Source organism: Fusarium falciforme, chromosome 10 (genome assembly GCF_026873545.1).
Source record: "Fusarium falciforme chromosome 10, complete sequence".
Taxonomy (NCBI): Eukaryota; Fungi; Ascomycota; class Sordariomycetes; order Hypocreales; family Nectriaceae; genus Fusarium; species Fusarium falciforme.
This window is the reverse complement of record NC_070553.1, coordinates 189,599-210,545: the sequence shown is the minus strand read 5'-3', so window position 1 is coordinate 210,545 and position 20,947 is coordinate 189,599. Positions and strand designations below refer to the sequence as shown.

The following is a 20,947-nucleotide window of genomic DNA, read 5'->3' as shown; positions in this document are numbered from 1 at the left end:
TATTCTCTGGGGTGCACTGACCGAGAGATGGGATTTTGCGGGGGAGAGGTGATCGTGTGAGTTACTATGTTCTCGCCTTCGTTATCATCACGAGGAATTACGAAAGTGGAGCAGTGACACAGCGCGTCTAGAATACCCTCTTTTGGGAAAATAGTCCCCCAGAACAGCTGTCTATATAAGAAGGTAAGTTTGGCTTGTTCAGCATCTTATCTCTTCACCACCAACGCCAGCTTCCAACTCTAGTATCAGTACCCCTGCCTTTTTCGAGTCATTTACTCTGCAGTCCAAGACACAACCACCATGGCTCCTTCAGCTCTTGTCGAAACTCCCCTTGCCCAGAGCGCCCAGCAGTTTGCTTCCTCGAAGCAGGGCTCCGGTGTGCAGTTCAGTCCAGCCAAGCACCTGGCCTACTCCCCTCCTTCGTCTATCTTGACCATGAAGGACCTTGCCCTTGAGCCCACTGCACTGTCGCCAGTTGCAACAACAGAGCCGTTCCCGTTGCTCTCCCATGACGCTGTTCTGCAGCATCGACGAGATCTCTTCGGCAAAGATGTTCTTGACAACTGCCTCCACCACACCCGCCCCGGTTCCGTCCAGATTCGCGGCATGGCTCCTCGCTATGCTCCGTTCATTCATCAGTTCTGGCATTCCCCCGAAGTTTTGAAGATTGTCAGTGACATTGCTGGCGTCGAGCTCGTTCCAGCTATGGACTATGAAATCAGCCATACCAACGTCCAACTTGGTCCGGGTGGGCTTGACGCTGTCAGAAACACCACAGTCGAACCCCCCGAGGCCACCGCAGAAGCCATCAAAAAGTTCGAGCAGGACAAGCCCAAGAAACAAGAGGTCACGGACCAGACAAAGCCAATCATCGAGTGGCACAAGGACTCCCACCCCTGGGTCTGCGTCGTGATGCTTTCAGATGCTAGACACATGTCTGGTGGCGAGACGGAGCTTATGAAGGGTGACGGGACAACCCTCAAGGTGAAAGCGCCGCAAATGGTAAGTGAAACATCTTTCTCATGCACGATGCGGTACTAAACGGTGTGTAGGGCTGCGCTGTTCTCCTCCAGGGCCGCTACATCGCGCATACAGCAGCACCCGTGACCAACATGCCGGAACGAGTCACCATTGTCACATCTTTCCGGCCAAAGAACCCCCTGCTCGTGGATGACACCACCAACAAGAACGTCAGGAACAAGTCTCACCTCACCGAGCTGTACTACCAATGGACGACATATCGTCTGGATGTGATTGCTCAGCGGGCTCGTATCGCTGCAGATGCCCTCAAGGAACGATACGCAAAGAATGTCGCAGAGTCAGATGCTGAGGGCAAGGCTGGCTTGTGTAGAGTCGAGACTGTCAGTCCGGAAGAGATCAAGAAGTGGTCAGAGGAGATGATCAAGTACATCCGGGACACGACTGAGGAGATGGGGCTACCTCTACAGTAGTCCCGAAGGGTCTTGGCATTTTTTGCACTCCTTTGTTAACTATTCAGCTTACGAACGTATCATGAAGCATTAGTAACACTTGCACTTGCCATGGAAAGTTAAAGTTGGCAAAGGGACATCGCCGCTACCCTCATTTTTTCCCCATCTCCTGGATCGCTCGTTTTTGCGATTTTAAACTTGCCTCACTTAGAGCATTGTTGACAATGCAACTAGATGTCAACTCTAAGCTGTACGAAGTAAAAGCAACCTTTGCATTGAATCTATATACTTCTGAGACTGTGATAGGTATCTATCCTGGGAAACTCGGCGGTCTTTATGCTCCCATGTAACTGTAGAGAAAAAAGGTATACCATTGATTCTGCGCAAGTTGATTACTCAGCACTTTGCTATCGGTGCAGAAATCGCCCGAAAAGGCGCTCAAGATGAGATATCACATGACTTTGTCTTTCAACTTCTACAAATGGCCTAACCAGTAAAAACTTGCTTGTGTCATGTCTCACTTACGGGCAAGCGGAAGGTTGTCACACATTTCCTCCTTTGATGCCTTGCCACCGTACCCTGCTCCCTTATCTTCCGGCTTTGCGGGGTAGCCAGGGCGCTAATCGATGACTCCACTGATAATCCAAGGGGCTTGGTAGCCTCATCACTCAACCTCAACTCTCCCCTCACATCACGTCTTTGGAATCAATTAGGAAGCCTCTGGATCTGTAGAAAGTCATCTCCTTTATGTCTCAAGCCCCTCTCATTTGAAAACGTTAAAGATGGAAACAAAGCAGTGCCAACGCCGGTCTCGGACAGGGTGCTGGACATGCAGGAATAGGTACGCTATCGCCAGTCTACGTCAGCGAATCGTGACTCATCTATCACAGGAGAAAGAAATGCGACAGTACCACATTCCCATGTGGTAATTGCCGACGGCTGGGCTTGGATTGCAATACCGAGACCAAGCTTGTCTGGGAAGAGGATTCTCGCAGAGTGGGGATGAAGAGGAGAGGTCCATCCAAATTCCCCAACCGTACCAATAACCCCGAACCTATGGCCGGCCAGCCCAGTTCGCAAAGAGGAGACCACAGCCCATCTGCTTCGAGTCGCAAATCAGTCAGAGTCTTGTCATTTTCCAGCCAGTCTGACCAGGAAATGGGCCTACAACGCCTCTGCCAAATCTCAGAATGGCCCTTCGAACTCGATCCTATAGAGTCACACGCTCTCGACCACTACATCCAACGCTTCTCCAGGACATACCCAACCTGCGCTGGCCCTACTAACCCATTCTTACGAATCTTCCTTCCTCTCTCAATGCAAAGTCGGGTAGTTCTGGATGCCGTTTTAACTCTCAGCTGCGTTCAAAGCTGGGAGCACGGAAGCTTCGCCATGGAAAGGCCCATGCTGTTCTTCCGATACAAGGCCCTTCGTGGTTGCCGGGAGCTTATCGAATCCGTTATGAAGAAATCCGGAGTCCAAAATGAGGTTCAGTCATCCTCAACTATGGACGTCATCCAAGTTGTGTCATCTCGGGCAGCAGCTATCGATGATGACGATATAATGCATCTTCTCGCCACATGTGTCCTTATGATTCTTTACGAGAAGCTCAGTGGAGAACGGCAAGAAAACGCGAGTGCACATCTACGATTCTTTGCCCGGGTCTTCCCAGATCGGCTGTTTCTGGCCATTACAAATGGAAATCCTCTCGACAACTCCAGGCAGCAGTGGAATGAGGCCATGGCCTTTCTCTCTAGTCTGTTCCTCTATAACGATCTCGTCAGGTCAACCTCGCTCCGCACTTCGACGCTTTCAGACTTTTACATTAGACACGGTGGCCCCGGATCGCGTTTCGAATTTCCCAGGATCATCGCCAGGCTAAATGCCGGCGACCTTTCAGTAACTGACAATGAGATCGCAGTGTGGGATGGACGGTTGGATTGGTTTCCAAGTTTCGCGCTCGATGTGCCTGACAGAAGCGAATTCTGTGAGAGGCTTCCTGTTGCAGAACCGGCCTTTGTTCTTAATCCGCACTTCCGGCGACTTGAAACCTTTGCCCGACCAGAGGCCTGGAACGAGCAGGGCATCGTCTCGGAGCTCTACCGCATAGCAGCCTCAGTCTACCGAAAACAAAAGCTTGTAAGCCAGCGGTTCTCACTCGGCTATGACCACCGAGAGCTAGACGAAAATTATTTGGAGATGGGGAATCTTCCGTCGTGGGGGGTTGAGCTACTTCGTCTGTTGTCACCCGTATCGCCCTATGATAATACTCTTTTATGGCCTATCTCCATCATTGCAAAAGAACTCACAGATGAGATGGAACGTCAGTTCGCCTTGAATAGAGTAGAATCATTAGAGAAACGGTTGAGCATGAAGCATTTTAGCGATGTGAGGGAGTATCTTATTGCTAGTTGGATGGCAAAAGATGAGGGCATTATTAGCACATGGGAGCAGCCAGTGCTTTTTGGTTAGAGCTACATTCTTGGAAGCTTTGACAGTAAAGTCGTCACCATTTTCACAGCTGCAAATTATGATGTAGACGCCCCTTGTATCAAGTTGCATGCCAATTCGCCGGTTCGTAAAAGTATCAATTACATTTTTGCTTCTTCGACTGTTCGCCAACGCCAAACCTTCTTGCCCTTGCATGGTTCTTGGATGACCGACACTTCATGACGCAGGTTTATGCTTCAACTCCCATCCGATACTAGACCCAAGCAATGAACGGGCCTATAATCACTCTGCCATATGCCAGTAGTTGCTCCTCCAGGTGCCGTGGGCACATAACCATTCACGTTAAGGTGGATGTCAGAGGTAATACGAACAACAAAGCGCGTTAGGGGGGATCTGGGGTAACAGAATTACATGAAAGACAGTCCTTAGAAACCCGCCAAGTTGGATTCTCACCACGTTGGTAGTTAGCCTCATTTTAGACCACTCAATTGTTTCTCAGTCCTCGCTGTGTTTGGCACGTTTTTGATTGCCTTGATCGATGAGGATGATCCTCCATAAACACGACATGTCGATGAATGACGAGAAGACAAAATAGTCAATGAATTGCGTGGAAAGTTTGAAGATAGACGGAAGAAACGGGAACGACGCGGGAACCAGCCCTACAATCGAACATTATAGTTATAGCTTAGTGACAGCCACAACCGCGAGCGATGCATTGCTGACATGGGATGACCAACCCCTGGAACGACAAGAGATGAATCGAGGAGACCAAAAAAAGAGAGCACTTCAAGTACCTGCACAAGTGGATTTCATATCACGACGACTTCCGAGGGATGGCGTGACGACCTAGAGAGCTGGCTGCTCTAGATCAAAGGTTACGCCTGTGAGGATAAGGAGCATGGCCCCAAATGCCGACTATCCTTGACGTACTAGATGCACCTAAAGTAACTTCTTGAGGTTATGTTCCTAGGGGCGAGACTTAGTAAAACCATCATAGCTTCGATAGGGCAACGAGGATGTAAGGGGCGGCTTACGGGCTTGTGGCTTGTTTCGTAGTCGATATACACAACTGCACGCCCTTGACCAAGTGCCATTGCCTCATTGGGAGGCCGCTAAATTCACTGTCACCTGTCAATGCCTCTTTTTAATTGGTTTGTTTAACCGTCCGCAGACAAACTGCTGATCAGCTCCACATGTTGTGATGCGATTTCCGCCGCATAATGAAGCCCCGTCCTCTGGACGACGTGGATGAACAAAAAGGAACTAATTCATAAAGAAAAAGTCTGCATCTCACACGAGTATACAAAGCTCAAGCGCTTAACCTATGATAATATACTTCGTCTTCTCAAGACGTATACATAACTCTAACTTTCATATTCCAAAAGCCCAGACCTCTGAGCATGGAAGCTACTCCATACCCTATACACCTTGAAGAAACACAACAAAGCTCAGCGGGGGTGACCCCCTGTTAAACCCAGGCGCCGTTTCTAGCCGAGGCGTGCAGGCTCACTCTAATAGGATAGGCCAATACCAGCATTGCTATCTTGCGGAATCCAGTTGTAGTCTCTCAAGAATATTATATTAGAGTCAATAAATTAAGAAAGCTAGAATTAATACTTTGTCATATGGAGTTATTAAATAGTCTGCCTGTTTTCATTGCATTATTGGCCTCAATAGAGCAAAGCACCACAGTAGGATTGTCGTTAGCTATTAGTTAAGCTACGTTTCTTTCCCACTACTTTTGCCTGCTTCGTGACAGCTCAACCTTTTCCCGAAGCGATTCACACCTCTGGGCTCAAGTTCTCGATTCGACCTTTGCCACTTGTTGGAAGCCATGTACAAGGCATGTAGTTTCCAAGATTGTATGTTGAATTCCCCCATGATCATTGCCCTCCACGGACTGCCAAACTTGCATGGTCAAGACACGATCTTTCCTACCAACCACAGAAATGCGACAGTAATATTAAAACATACGAGAACTGTGAACATATATGAACAAAAAGGTTCCACCATCTGGCGAAGAAACACCGACATGCTAGCTATCTACCTCACAAGTTGCCAGCCAAACTCTAGTAGCAGTTGCCTTCATAGCAGTTTATAGTGCAATCGTCACTTTGTTACCTGTCAGTATAACCGTCACGTCAGGAAAAGCATTGGGACTTATACGCACACGGTATCACCGCACTTCCAAGTATTCTTGTTGCAACACTGCTTATCTGTGCCTACACATGTCGCATTCCCATTGTCAGGGCCACAAAGACCGTTATATGCGCGAACTGGCTCCGGGACTAAGCAGAACTCTTAGTACTGGTGTGCTGAGTGTCGCCATACTAATAATACTGAAACTCACATCCATCTACACAATACATTGTGTCAGGCAAGATAGACTGGCAGTTTCCTTCTAGTCGAGGATTCAGGTCAAAAAAGGCCTTCATAGTAAGGCGGTTCTTGCTGGCCAACAGGGCACATGTGTTTGAATCGACTTTTGACCCGGTGGTAACCCCGTCTCGGCAGTTGATGCGGCCAACTTGTAGAGCCGCAGCCTTCCAACTTTCCGGCTGGCAGTCATCGGCTGAGATAGCCGTATTGGCAAGGAAAAAGCCAGCGAGTGAGAGTCGTACTGCCCACAGAGGCCCCATTGTGAATGAATGTAATAGTTGAGGGATTTTAGTGATAGAATAATAAGATAAGTGACTGAGGCCTGATAGTTCGTTTAGAGCAATGCAACGTACTTGTAGCTCTCTCTGGAGTACAAGCCTACAAGTAAGAATGGCGCTGATGATAAGACACCTAGGTGAACGTGTTGGTTGTTGGTGGTTATGAAACAGAACTGTCCCACTTTCATGGCTGTGCTAAACGAGCGTGGTTGACTAGCCCGGAATTCTGGCAAGAAAGGTGAAGCTGGGCAGGGTTGGATGAAACAAGTGGTGGTGATGCATGGGTGGAGGTGATCATGACATTAGAGAGGGCTGTACTCTGCGGCCGGCGAAGAGACCTCGGCAGTGCTACTAGTGGTGAGCTTCAAGTTGGATCCACTCAAGAGATGCATGTCATGTCGATGAAACATGATGGAGGACAGGGATTATATGTTTATCGCCGCTTGGACCTGACTGGCTGTCACACTCTTACATGCTGCAAAGCTTCCTCCTTGAATGACTTCTAACGGTCAAGATGCATGCTTATCACCCCACAGATCCATCCTTTATCTATGTTGGCGGTATTGCGGCTGAAGAGCAAAACGAATTTACTTCTCCCGTATTCGCGCTTTGAAATAAGATGCATTGCATAGGCGTTTCGGAACAAGACAAGTAGAATCAAAGATAGCCGCACGTACCTCCATCTGCCAGTCTGCCAAGACGGCAATGGCCATTAACCTGTGGATTCTCTCATGTGATGGAAAACCATGGTGACTGCTGTTGGTAGCAGACGATATCGCGTTGCAACTGCATGTGAAAAAAACTGTGCGAGCAATCTAATATAACTGGGTCTTCTCGTGTCCAGTGTTGGTTGTGTCGTGTAAGAGGTAAGTTGCAATGACCTGATCTAGATGCAACAAGGTAAACATGGTCTCACTGACTCATCTACCAGCTTCCCTTCGCTGCCAGCGGAGTCGACATCCTCTTCTCGGGACCTTACAGCAATCGGCACTAGTTCCAGCCAAGGAACAACCGAGACTCATCCGCCAAACTCCTCTGACGATTCCACCGCGCCCACTTCATCCAGCAACTTGAAACTCGCATCAGGCACCAGTTCAATCCCTTCAGTTGATGGAACCGAAGGTGTCAGCACTCAGCCGATCCCTGCCTCTGTCACTTGATCTGAGATTGGTTCAGTGACTTCAGCGTCTGGCTCTCATCTCCCATCGGACCCAATGTCTGAAAACTCTACATCCAATCTCATTAGTGGTACCCTATCTCATTCCATTCCGGTGCAGTGGAGACACTGATAACACCAGGACCACTGACACCATGTCCTTAAGCTCGGAGCCCTTGTCAACGTGCATCAGCACATACCAAGGCAGCTCAATGCCAGATTCGGAAGCAGTATCATCCGGGCAGCAGATCCGTACCGAAATTGATCCTACTCGGCCATCGACTCTGGCATCTTATACGGCCCGTAGATCCTTGTTGTTGTACCAAGGCTATCCTTGTCATGAAACGGCCCGTTAAGGAGGTCAAATATGGTGCCTCAGGCAGGAATGCGCCACTAGGACGCTGGCCACGGGGTCAACCAACACAGAACTCATCATCCCCAACCACGTTCCCTCTATTCCCTCAAGTTATCTGCATGCCCAAATCGCCATGTCCTCTCCTGAATGGGCGGTCAGAGCCAAAGTCGGAATCTCGGCATGGACCAAGTTCCGAGTGAATTTTGGTCCGATTGACGATGCACTCTTTATTACACCACTCTTACCATGGAAGGACCATATCTTCTGTCCATCTTACGGACGCATTGCCGAGTCCCCTCAAGATTGCTTCCTGGCAATTGGCTGGGAATCGCGAGAGATCTATGACCAGTTCAAGGCGTCTCCTCAGTATCAGGAGTTGATGGCAAACCTACGCACCGATGTAATGGAGCCAGAAACGAAGACCATTGCATTTAAGAAGAGGATGTTCGGCCTCGGCTTCACCTCCAATACCGAGATTTTGACAGTCTACTGGCCCGCTACAATCTCTCCCGAGACCCAGGGTGCAGTGGAGAGGATGCAGAGCCTGTGCCATAGGCTGAGGCCACGCACGTCCTGCCATGGGCATTGGCCAAGCTTCGGATGGATCGATGGACTTCAGGCTTGGAATGGCGACAACGTATTGGCAAGCGTGTGGTGCAATAAATGGGTCAGTAAGGAGCTGGAGGAAGAATTTAGGTGCACCGAGAAGAGGCCTGTTAGACCGGGTGCTGGCCAGTATGCTCTCAGCGTGGATCTGTTTGAGCGGGATTTGAAGGCCCTCGGCGCTATTGGTTGGGAGTCAGTTCATGTAGATTTCGAGCGTGTTGGCGAGATAAATGGGTATGCATTGAGGCAGGCCTCCAGGCAGGCCTCTTAGTGGTTAGGTTGTGTGTGGAGGAAGTTGGCCTGATATATAGGTTATGAGAACCTTGCGCATTTATCATCCCTTGCGGCCGACCTCTTGCAGAAGATCTACTTTGAAATCAATCATAAATGGGTATGCAATTAGGCATGGGATAATGGAACAGCTTGAAAGGAAGAGGCTCAGGAAGATAGATGACGTAGCTGACTGATCGCTTGGATTTTCTCAGAAACAGTCTGAATAGCGTGACGGACCACGTATCTGCGATGAGATGCAGCCACGATGTCAGAGAACATGGTGAGATACACACATCTAGCATAATGAAAGCCTATACTAACACAGTTGCCGCCTTCTCACTGGTGCAACAAAACTCTCCTCCCGAATACATTGCATACACCTGCCAAGCGGGCAAGCTAATTCACCTGCGCACAGCCTTTGTAGTGGCAAATGTGAATTTGGGGTTCCTTTCCCCTAGCTCCCATGCCAACGCAAAGAGAGTCCAGGACTCTGGATTGCTCCTCGACTGCTCGGACGATATAAACGTGTCCCCCTCAAGTGCTTTCGTCCTGGTGATTTGGCTGAGTGTATCTAAAGACGCAATGTCAGTCCTCCGAAGGCACTTTGAGTGCTCAACCGAAACTTACATGTAACGTCAGGCGTGTGTGCGGCCGTCAAGGCGACGTGGAACATTTCGTGGAAAAAGGTGAGGGACGGCAAGGCAATAGTTCCAATACTGCGTCCTTGTCTTTTCACTTCAGGGATATCGTCTAATCTCTCATACCACACCTTATTTTTCTCGCTCTTGAAGTTCTTGGGACAAAGAGTGACGATCGTTGGCTGTCGCTGGTCTTCAGTAGCACCCATGTTGTCGCGTGCGAAGCAGAAGTCCCCCTTCACTTCGAAGCGATACATCTTCAAGTGGTCCACCCAAAATGGGTCTGTGGCCGGGTGTTAGAATTGTTTCTGAATTAATATGGTTATTTTCGAAGGGGGCATACTTACACCAGAGGGGGCGCAATGCTTCCCTTGCTGCTTCGTCTTGCTCCTCGTCTCTGTCCTTTTTTCTCTCTGTAAAGACGTCGTTGTACCACTCTGCCTCAGCCTCCATGATTGTTTTCTCTACAAGGTCGCCGTCGACTAGCTCCAATGGATACCCTTTACCTGTGCCTTCTTGTAGAGCTGCATCGTCCCAATCCTTCTCTGTACCGTGAATTGTCAATATCGCACCAATCAGAAGGGAGGCGGGGCTCTCACCCACGGCAAACGTGCTGTCACAAAAGAGCCGTGGCTTGTCGTCCTTGTCATTGTCCTCATCGTCAACGAAGGCATCAAGCACGTCGCCCAAGTCCTCTAACGTGAAATATTAGTTGCAGCTCAAAGAAAGATGACGCAGTATGAATGATTATGAAAAAACTTGCCCTTCATCTTGTCGAAATGCTCGTTGAAAATGGTCTTTTCTGTCGGGTCTAGGTTGAAAAATGTCTTCAGATAGTGAAGACTATCGTGGTCCAGATCTTTTTCCTCCAGAGCTTTCTGAGCGGAGTCGAAACACCTCTTCACATGATTGGCGAGGTCCAGCGCTTCCGCGAACCACTCATCGACGCGATAGTTGTCACAACCACCGTTCTCAGTGCCTGTCTTGACCTTGAAGATCTCGGTAACATGTTTCCTGGCCTTAGTTTGCGTTATCTGCGAGAGGAAACCCAACATGATGGTGAGCGTCGCTAAATACGAGCCAAGGGATGAGGAGAAGAGCTTCGGCAACATCTTGATGGATGCTGTAAGCCGAAACGGAACACGAAGCTGAACGCTTGAGAAGATGAGAGAACAAGGCGAAGGAATGTAGGTATCGAGCAGAGACACGAATTGGATGCCTTGAAAATGGCGATGATATAAAGAACTTGATGGCCACGGTGACACAACCAAGGTTCAGAGCCGAGGGTCAGCACAACTGGCCGATTAGCCCATGTAATTAGATATTCAATGTGAAACCGCAATAAGAGATAGAACTGGGTGACGAGACGGCCTGTTGGGCCATTGTCTGATCATCTGGTCATAAAATTCTTTCTTCCTGCATTTGCCGGGCTGCGAGTTCAGCTGAAGAAGATAATAACTCACTTTGCAGGGACTAGTAAACCGCAACCAACAAACCATCCAGAGAACGCATCTGCTATGGGATGTGGTCATATTGTCAAAGAACACGATAACAACCAACAAACACAACATGAACTGTTCGAGAAAAAGAGATTAGGGGCTAGCATCCACTCGTAGTGCATAAGTGATAGATTGATGAGTTACGTCTGTGCTAGACTCGTATTCATCATGAAGGGTCTTACCTGACACAAATTGCCAACCAACAACACTCGCAAAATATCTCAACTCGTCCCTGGGACCCTAAGAGCCCTTTCGATAAGGTGGGGCAAAACGGGGCGGGACCGGGAATCCTTCGGTCGAGGTTGAAGTTGAAACCGCCGATATGCAGCTTCTGTTTCAACATTAATTGCATGCACGGCCCCGAGGGTGTTGGTACGGCGTTGAGTGATAGGATCAGCATTACCAGGTCCAGACTCCTCTACCTGGGCTGACAGGCTGGAGTGATCGGCACAAGGGTGATGAGATGAATGGCTCTGCAAACTTGGACAGTTGCGTCTTCCTCTCGACAAGTCACCATCAATATATCATACATACATATGCCAACGAGACGTCTTATTGACAAGTACACTCGAATATCATATTCGGAGCATCCCTTCTTCCACGTGATTGTCACTCTTTCACCCCATTGTCACTCCTTCATCAAGCACCTTGCTTGGCTGAGAGCAATCCCTTTGCCATCATGAGGGCTTTCATCTTCAACCCGGTACTGTTGCTCATCAGCAATCACTTGGCCTTGGCAACAGAATACGGCGTTGAACCGGAATGCCAGGCCGGATTCTGCCTTTGCGGTACGGAATGCCGCGTCATTGGGCGGGATCAATCCTGCTGCCCAAAAAAGAATGGACATGCTGAGCATATTTGTGGCCCCGGTATTTCACCTTAGCATCTGTGACGTTTCACTTGAAATATTACTAACCCTTATCCTTAGGGAGGGTGTGCTGTGGTGCGGGCTGCTGTCGTGAAGGATGGGGGTGTGGTGACAACGAATTGTGTTTTCCGCTAGTCACTCACACTTCTTCTCTGTGGCCTGACTGGTCCACTACCATCGTTACGATAGTTAGGCCCGATCCCGAGCATCCCACTACCGATATGGAAATATCTGGTACTCTGACTTATGGGCCTACCGTCTCCGCTACGCCCCCTGGTGAACCCTTGAGCAGCGAAATCACGACCTTTCCCAGATGCAGGCCTGGTCATTCCTCCAAGACCCGAGGGGAAACAACCGGGCTGGGTCCAGACAGTACCAAACATGCCTCCAGCTTTCAGCCTAGCTCTCAGGCACCAGAAGGATACACCGGAGCCCTTCCCCCCACCCCAGAAGGCGGTTCCTCCGATCGAACCTCTCGCACTGCCGGGGGATCATCCGAGCCACCGTCAAAGGACACAACGACCAGTAACATGGACTCCACTACCCTAGCTGACGCAACTGCCTCGAGTAATACCGACAAAGATACTAGTTCAGCCGCTCAAACCATCATTACCAAACCAAATGGCCAGGAATCGACAATCCTTCCACCAGAGAACACTGAGATACCTGCCCCTACCACCGTTACCGACTTGGGCGGTGCAGTGTCAACCGTCTTTCCTTCTGCAGGCACTAAAAGAGACTTTTCTACCGTCATCACCAACCCAAACGGCCAACAATCCACTCATTCCTCCCCCAAGGGCATTGAGTCAAGCCTTGCTGCATCTTCCGTCATTACTGGATCGGATGGTGAACTCTCGACTGTGTTACCCACCGCTGACATCAGTCCTGCTGTTCCCAATGTGATTACCGACTCAGATAGCCACATCTTGACTATCCTTCCGACAAATAGTGACAACCCAGACTCAACTGACCCAACCATTGTTACTGGGTCTGATGGCCAGGAAACTACAATTGGCTCCCAGGCTGGAATCAAATCAGACACTTCCATCCCCGCGGTGATTACAGAGCCGAACGGGCAAGTGACCACTGGCGTCCCTTCCGCGATAGAGAGTAGCCCGACTAGCCCAAACGTCATCACAGGCTCGGATAACCATGTATCTACAGTTGGAACTGGCTCAGAGACCTTGTCTGGGATCATTACCACCAACTCGGATGGCCAAGTATCAACGATACTCCAGACTGAAACTGCTACATCTGACGAGAGTTCTTCCACCTTGATCGACAGCTCCGAGGCCACCCAAACCCCGGTTTCGGCAGAGGAAACCACTGCAACCCAGAACAGTGAGGAGGAGACTGTTACAACTGGGACTACGCAGCCTGAGACTGTTGGTACTGAGTCTAATGAAGCTACTGAGGCTGCTGAGACCCAGACTACGGGTACGAACTCGTTTGTGTCCAGCAGTATCTCCGATGCAACCGGAACCACATCCAGCTCTGAGACTACTGCCACATCTCAGGAGGCCAGCGGATCAGAAACTACGGGATCTGAGACTACCATTGACTTAACCACTGCCCAGTCCACGGGAAGTGACACCGAGACCACTGTTACTGGGACTACCGAGCTTGATGCTACGACCACCGAGGCTACTGAGTCTAATACAGCTACAACGGAGACTGCTGAGTCCGATGCTACCTTTCACCATACTGCTACTATCGATACTACTAAGTCTGACGTTACTGCTCCTGAGACCACCGAAGTTGAGACGAAAAGCCTCTCCACATCTCAATCTACGGAAAGCAATACTGTATCCTCCGAAGAGACAACGGGGTCAGAGACAATCGTGTCGACTGGGTCCGAACCCGGAGCCACGGCCCCCACGGATACCACGGTTTCCACGACGGCCACTTCGCAGACTGATTCTGGCGAAATTACAAGCACTAGATCAGACGACGTGGTAACTGGAACGGAGACAGGAGCAACAAATCCCGTTGAAAACGTCACCACGGATGTCGCCCGAGTCACAACTCGTGATGGTGACGATGACGACAACGACGATCAACCTCCTTCGACCAAGACGAACGACCCTACGACGACATCGGATAGTTATTTTATCACTCCAGTGACGACAACAGTCCCTGAGCCTAAGCCGACGGATGATGGCTTCGTGATCCCTTGCAGCTTGTGGTTCTTCGACGCCTGCATTGGGCCGATTTTCGGGTGGATGGTGATCCGTCCACCCGGCGTTTATCCCCCGTATGAGCCCCCTTGATGTGTTTCGCATCTCCTTAACTGGGAAGTATTTCTAACAACATACAGGGGCCCCCCACCGTCCATCTCGGTCCCTCCTGGAGGTGGTATCGAGATCAACACCAAAGGAACTCTCCCTCGCTGGCCAGAGTACACGTATGAAGCCACTTGCCATTGATCTACAACAGGACTGAACGCTAACGCATTGCCTCTAGAGTTGGACCTAAACAAACTCCAACGTTCTCCGAAGAGCCTACAGAGTGCGAGACTGAATCAGCTGAGCTGTGCGTCACCAGCACTTCTTATAGCGTCACTGTCGATGCCACAACCACCAACACGGTGGCAAGCGATGTCATGTCCACTTGCGGAACCATCTACGGCTGCAAGGTCCAAGACATTGATCACAGCATGACCGCCACCGTCACAAACACTGCCTCGTCTCCAAAAGACACATTGCTCTTTGGCAAGGAACAGTGGCCAGATACTTCAGAGAGCGATGAAGATCTAGACGCTGTGGCTGATCATGCTCAGTCAGAACTTGATAAGGTCTTTGGCACCATGACTCCAAGTAGGACGACGACATCCTCTTTTATTGAAAGAACCACTTCAACTAGCGAGGAATCGCCCTCATCTTCTAAGATGGTGACCGACATGCCAACGCTCACTCAGGACTTGCCGGAACCAACAATTTCCACGCCCGAAGGTTCCTCTTGCGCCGAGACTGACACACACACTCAGTGTGCCATGGGTCCAGGCGGTCAGCAGGCATGCATCGAGAGAACAAGCTGTGCGTCATGGGTTGCTACCACGACTGAGGAGAGTGAGGAGACGTCGACCACCGAGAGCCCTACCCCGACTCTCAAGACTCCGGATCACTCGAAGAATAGGAAGCACTGCTACGACTCGGGCCAGAAGACAAACTATGGGTCCATTGAAGCTGCTGCCGAGTCCTTCTGCCACAATGTCATCGACGACGACACGCAGGGCTCCGTCCGATCCAACTACAGGCATGAAGATAAAAAATCACCAGAACACGGTTACCATTTCATAGTCTCCTTTGAGGTCTATGAAGGATGCGGCTGGAAAGCTAACTATGATGAGTGCATGCGCTACATGCGCGTTCCCATTGACAGCTGCGACTGCTCTGCCAAGGGTAACAAGCAGGGCGGCTGGGTTGAAAACAATTGTATCAAGGCCAGAATTGATCCGAACCGCGGTGAATAGTATATACTACTTTTCTCTCTCTGATCAGTGGTCCATTTCGGGCTCGGGTTAGCATGCTATGCAGCTAAAGTCGCCGGTCTTGGTGAAGGAATTGTACTATTATCCTAGCTATGGAAAATCTAACCAAGTGCTACTATGGAGAGGAATGCATTTTTAATGATTAGCTACCAGAGATCTATTATGCGAGGTTCCTTATTATACATTATAATCAGGGGTTAGCTAACCTGAGGGTTTTTTATACAAGTATTTAGCGCAGCGTTTCTAGCATACATTCTTAAGGAGGGTGCACCCTTGTTGTTTAACGCACCAACACCATTATGCATACACAGGTATATCTCGTTATTGACACCATACGGCCCCGAAACTCGGGCGAAACTCAAGCCGTCCAGAGTTGAGTTCCTGCCCCTCTAAGCTGAGCTGGTGCTGAGGCCGGGGACATTACTAATTTCTTCAACAGTTAACTCTGACCCAGCTCTGGATTCATGGTCGTTGTAACGATCGCGCTCCTTTGTGTCAACAGGGGAGCCAGATGGCGCTTGCCCAAGTAAACGGAAGGAGAGACACTAAGCCGCTCGTACTGTGTGCGCTGCATTCTCTCTACCATGCTTAAGCTCTCTAGTTTTGCCCGTCGTACATTTGTCAATAATGGCAGATGCTCCGAGGCTTCCGGTCGGCGGCAAAGATCTTGCGCAGCTGTTGACCGCAACGTCACCCATTCTCTGGCGCACGAGGTAAGTGAACAGCTAGTATTTGCGTGGGGAAGGGCTAGCAAGTAGTTCTTGTCTCTTTGAGATTGACTTCTAGCTTGGCCCTTGGCTTCATTTATGCCTCCACCTTCTTGGCGATCGCTTCCATACATCCACGATACATGCCCTCGAGGAAGACCCCCAAATTCTGTCTGTCCGGTCCATCTGGGAGGTCCGTCTCCCCATACCAGGTCATCCTTGTCCTCTCCTCACTGATCGACTCCAGCCTTACGCCAGAGTAAGACTCATTCTTCCCGATGTAATCATTGAAGACTTGCCAACGCAAGGAGTGGTCGTCGCCGCTAGCTGCGACAAGGAGCTGCCGAACGGGTTCATTGTCCCAGGATTCCCCTCCATCTGGTCCGTTTTGGATGTAGAGAGAACGGGTTGAGCCAACCCCGAATCCATCAAGGGTTGCTTTCGCGACGTTTGGCATCCAGAGTGCCTCGGATCCGTACGCTGCCACAATGGCCCAGACTCGCCCAATTGGGGCATCGAAGTCTCGGGTGGCCTCGGATAGGAATGTAGCCATGGTAAATTTGATGTCGAAGGAAGAGCAACGAAGAGAGGTTTTCGATAGTAAAAAGGGCCGAACAACGCAGGTGAGGCAGGAAATTTAGCGCAAGTTGCAAGTAGGGGATGAAGGTGGAGAGAGGGCGTGTTTTCAGCTGGTCTGCTTGAGTACTTGAGCGCTCTTTTATAACTAACTGAACTGCGTGACTTTCAGGAATAACCACAAGATACGGAATTAGATCTGTCAGCTTTAAGGGAGTGATGCCACACCCTGACTGCCTGAGCTATCTCTTGCTTGCGCGAGGAGCCAGTGTTAAACCAGGGGTTGGTCAGATTGGCAGATAGTGAGGCGGCTAGCTTCCGCTCACTCCAACAAGGTTCAGAAACGCCTCTTCAATCACTTGACAAAGCTTAGCGGCAGAGCTTACAAATTCGGAATCCAGAAGAATACCGAGCTGGCCAGATTTATAATCTAGTTTTCGATCGGGCTCTGTATAACTCGCGGAGCGCGACGGCTCGCATGCATAAGAACCCCCTGAAAGTCACTACACCACTTCACACTCACTGAAAGTCACCGCGCCAAAATACCACACACCCATCCTACATTCGAAACTTCTTACATCAACAAAACAGCATCATCGAATTCGACACGTCAATCATGTCTCCCACCATCAGAGAGATCGCCAAGCACACCAAAGTCATCGACATTGGGATCACGCAGGTTTGGGGCATCGTGTCAGCTTGGGGCTGCGAATCACTTTGGATGCCCGACTGCACCTCCTCGGCCTTGGAAGGCTACGGACTGGGATCTATTCGAGTCCTCACATTTTCTCAATTTCCTGGAATGATCATTCGAGAGCGCCTGGAAGCTATCGATCCCGGCAACTATAGCCTACGCTTTCGAGTCTACAGGGACGACCTGAAGGATATGGAGAACTATGGTAATCTCAAACTTGAGGCAGTGGGACCTACTCAAACAAGCGTTCAGTGGATGGGAGAATCCAGCTTGGAGGACGAGGAGGCGTTCAATGCGCAGAGGGAGCGAGTTGAAGACATGTATCTGGGTTTTACGGACTCTTTGTACAATCTCCTCAAGTAGGCATACCATCGGAAGGATCGCCATTTGGATTGATAGGGGTAGATTTCCTTGCTTGTAGGGCACTATCTAAGAATGGAGAGGCTATGGTGAGCGAGCGAGCTTCTGTCATCACTCTGTTGCTACCAGAGTGAGCTAAGTGATATACTAACCGTAATTGGTTTAGATCCTTGCGCAGTGCATGACGGTAGTCTTCGCGCAAGCAAGGAAATATCGAGCGGTCCTGCCAGAGAAGCAAACATCGGATTTAAAGTTGAGTAGATAAGCAGCACAACATATTTCTACCAAGTCTTGGGGATGAGCCGCATTATCGAGCAATCCATCGCCCGCGCAATTCGGAAATAGTTTCCGCGGAGGTAGTAGGATGTTATTTTAACCTCACCGCCAAGTGCCGACCCGGACTTTTTCAGAAGTCCGCAATACCGACGTATCGATGAACGGCCCGATTATGAATTCACGGAGCACTCGATGCCCGTTTGCCGATCACATCTCTCTACGAGCATGTGAAATAGAATCCAATACACCATCAAGTATCGGCGGTCGGCTTTTGAATGTCCGAACTCTTTCGTTGGATCTGCGTGGTATTAAATGTTGAAAAGTGTTTAAAAATAAGGATGAAGACGACCAGTTTCCGTTCATACAATTATCTGCCGTCTTGACCGTTCTGATCCTTTTTGGGATCCAAGTCCGCCATTTTTCAGAGTTATGGCCGCCATTATGGAACTGTCCCAGGTCAATCAATATTCTCTCCTACTCCTTGTGTCATTACTACTGTCCATCGGAGTAAGTCTATACCAAATTTGATTTCTCTAGAGCTCTTCTGAGTACATTAGCTCGTTCACAAACTCTACACCGTTATACACGATCCCCTCTCATCGATACCGGGCCCTTGGTACTCGAGATGGACGGAACTGCCTCTCAAGTATTTCTGGCTGACGGGCCAGCGCACAGAGTACGTGCATGGCTTGCATCAAGTATACGGTATGCTCCCAATTTGGCTAATTGAGATGCCTCAAGCTAAAAACAGGTGTTTCTATGCCCTATTGTTCGAATTGGACCTCAGGAAGTTGATGTTTCCGAAGTCGCCTCGGCCAAGGTCATTCACCGAGTTGGTAGCGGCTTTCCCAAGAGCCGATTCTACCAGAACGTAACATCAGGGTCAACCATAAACGTGTTCAGCACTACAGACCCCAACCAACACAAGGCCTTACGGCGACTCCTATCATCCCCACTCTCCGACGCATCATTGAAGTCATTGGAACCGCTCATCGATAGCCGAGTTCGTCTTACTATACAGAAGACTAGAACAAGGCAAGGTGAGTGTTTAGAGCCGGGCAGCTAAGACTCGATGTTAATTATAATGAATTTCTTTACAGAAAAACCAGTATATCCTGGATCTGGAAGGGGTCGCTCTCTTCACCGGACTTCGTACCACGTTCCCAAGTCTTTTCTCTCTGTCAATTTTCCTACCTTTGCCTCTCTTTCGACGAGCAGCTGCGGCAGGGCAGAGGATGAGGCAGTATGCCGAGCAGTCGATTCAACGTTACCGAACATCTCTAGCCGCGGATCCCACCTTGGCCAAGTCAACTCTCTTCACCAAGCTCTTCGATGCTGGTAAAGAAGGTCTATCTGACGAACAGATTCGAGCTGAGGCACTCGGTTACATTGTAGCAGGAAGTGATACCACGGCAAATACGCTCACCTACCTCTTATGGTCGGTATGTGGACGCAAAGAGGTGAAGCAAGCACTTTTGAAGGAGCTGCAGGGATTGCCTGAAGACTTCCATGATGAGCATTTAAGGGCGCTTCCTTATCTGCAGCAAGTCATTGAAGAGACATTGCGCTTGTACTCGGCTGCTCCTGCGGCTCTTCCGCGTGAAGTCCCTCAAGCAGGGGCTGACTTGGCTGGATTCCAAATTCCAGGAGGCGTCACAGTGACGACCCAAGCTTACTCCCTCCATCGAGACCACGTTGTATTCCCAGAACCTGATAAGTAAGTAATGACAAAAATACTAGTGAATTTCTGGGCTTAACTGTTTGTAGGTTCGATCCAACGCGTTGGGCCACGCCAACGCCCGAGATGAAGCACGCCTTCATGGCCTTTGGCGGGGGTAGCCGAGGTACGCCTGATCTTATGCCCCTTCTTGATACCACTTGGGGGTCCAATTTTGACTTGAAACAGTCTGTTTAGGAATGCATCTTGCTCGAATGGAGCTTCGGCTGGCAACTGCTCGTTTCTTCCACGCCTTCCCACATGCCTCGCGATCGAACCTCGAAGGCATGACAGACAAAGACATGATGCCACGAATCTATTTTCTTTTAGCTCCTCAAGGGAAACGGTGCCTAATTGGCATCTAATGAGAGCTGAAGCATGTGAGGATGGAGTTTGGCATGACACTGTGATGTGAATGGGGGAAATATATCCGGCTCTAGGGGTATTCCTGACACTCTCTATCTTACTCTGAATCATACCCGTCGTCTTCGTACTCTTCGCTGTCACTTCAGAGCACACAATGGCGTGACACTGCGATATCCTCTACCGAGGCTGAATCATCTCCGTCTTTACTCTCCTCATTTTCCCGTGTTTCGTAGACATTCCATCTCCAAAGATCAAAAGGAAGGGTGGCATCTTATACGGCAAGACTTATCTTTCTAGTGCTAAGTTTCTATGGCTATAGCTAAAGAAGGTTATATCTTAAGGTTATGGTCTCTCACAGCATTGTGATTTACCGCTGTTATGTGGTTAATACGGTATTCTTTAATATTATGCCTCACAACTCCTCTTGGGGGCGTCATTGACATTAAGAATCAGGAATCTAAGATCCAGCTGCCACCGATACGAAGGCAATGGCTCGCGTCATCGACATCTTGGCCAAGTCTATGCTTTATAGACCTCCTCTTCCAGCATATCAAACAAATCCAACACTTGTTCGTCCAGGAAAGGTAGCAAATTCGTAAAGATGAGACCGAACCTGCCTGCCTTGGGATCAATCCAGTAATACAGATTGAAAATACCCGCCCAAGTCCCGCTTCCCTCTCTCCTTCTATACGGCACGGCCTCGACGTTCATAAGAAACGACGATGACCAGCCTTTACGTATGCCAGGAAGAAACTCAAGGCTACGACTAGCAGATGGCTCATTCGAATTCCAGTAACCGACGGGATCACCCTCTGCTACAAAATCACA

At 49.6% G+C, this 20,947-nt stretch overlaps 7 protein-coding genes across 7 annotated transcripts; 5 read left to right on the top strand and 2 right to left on the bottom strand.

Annotated features, from left to right (window-relative positions):
* Positions 1-300: 300 nt before the first annotated feature.
* Positions 301-1,451, top strand: NCS54_01200800 (Hypothetical protein; the record flags this gene model as incomplete). Its single annotated transcript, XM_053157261.1, has 2 exons — positions 301-1,002; positions 1,053-1,451. The coding sequence occupies 2 exons, from the start codon at positions 301-303 to the stop codon at positions 1,449-1,451; spliced, it is 1,101 nt and encodes a 366-aa protein (XP_053013236.1).
* A 1,371-nt stretch (positions 1,452-2,822) lies between these two features.
* NCS54_01200700 (Hypothetical protein) lies at positions 2,823-3,902 on the top strand (the record flags this gene model as incomplete). The annotated part of the gene is made up of 1 exon (XM_053157260.1): positions 2,823-3,902. One exon carries the CDS (start codon positions 2,823-2,825, stop codon positions 3,900-3,902), a length of 1,080 nt encoding a protein of 359 aa, XP_053013235.1.
* Positions 3,903-5,950: 2,048 nt separating this feature from the next.
* NCS54_01200600 (LysM domain-containing protein) lies at positions 5,951-6,520 on the bottom strand (the record flags this gene model as incomplete). The annotated part of the gene is made up of 3 exons (XM_053157259.1): positions 5,951-5,993; positions 6,052-6,169; positions 6,232-6,520. 3 exons carry the CDS (start codon positions 6,518-6,520, stop codon positions 5,951-5,953), a joined length of 450 nt encoding a protein of 149 aa, XP_053013234.1.
* A 1,662-nt stretch (positions 6,521-8,182) lies between these two features.
* On the top strand, positions 8,183-8,926 carry NCS54_01200500 (Hypothetical protein; the record flags this gene model as incomplete). Its single annotated transcript, XM_053157258.1, has 1 exon — positions 8,183-8,926. One exon carries the CDS (start codon positions 8,183-8,185, stop codon positions 8,924-8,926), a length of 744 nt encoding a protein of 247 aa, XP_053013233.1.
* A 403-nt stretch (positions 8,927-9,329) lies between these two features.
* NCS54_01200400 (Hypothetical protein) lies at positions 9,330-10,621 on the bottom strand (the record flags this gene model as incomplete). The annotated part of the gene is made up of 5 exons (XM_053157257.1): positions 9,330-9,499; positions 9,556-9,849; positions 9,914-10,111; positions 10,166-10,261; positions 10,330-10,621. 5 exons carry the CDS (start codon positions 10,619-10,621, stop codon positions 9,330-9,332), a joined length of 1,050 nt encoding a protein of 349 aa, XP_053013232.1.
* Positions 10,622-17,238: 6,617 nt separating this feature from the next.
* On the top strand, positions 17,239-17,763 carry NCS54_01200300 (Hypothetical protein; the record flags this gene model as incomplete). The annotated part of the gene is made up of 1 exon (XM_053157256.1): positions 17,239-17,763. The coding sequence occupies exon 1, from the start codon at positions 17,323-17,325 to the stop codon at positions 17,761-17,763; it is 441 nt and encodes a 146-aa protein (XP_053013231.1). The 5' UTR covers positions 17,239-17,322.
* Positions 17,764-18,720: 957 nt separating this feature from the next.
* NCS54_01200200 (Hypothetical protein) lies at positions 18,721-19,951 on the top strand (the record flags this gene model as incomplete). The annotated part of the gene is made up of 4 exons (XM_053157255.1): positions 18,721-18,741; positions 18,788-19,039; positions 19,137-19,753; positions 19,804-19,951. 4 exons carry the CDS (start codon positions 18,721-18,723, stop codon positions 19,949-19,951), a joined length of 1,038 nt encoding a protein of 345 aa, XP_053013230.1.
* Positions 19,952-20,947: the final 996 nt, after the last annotated feature.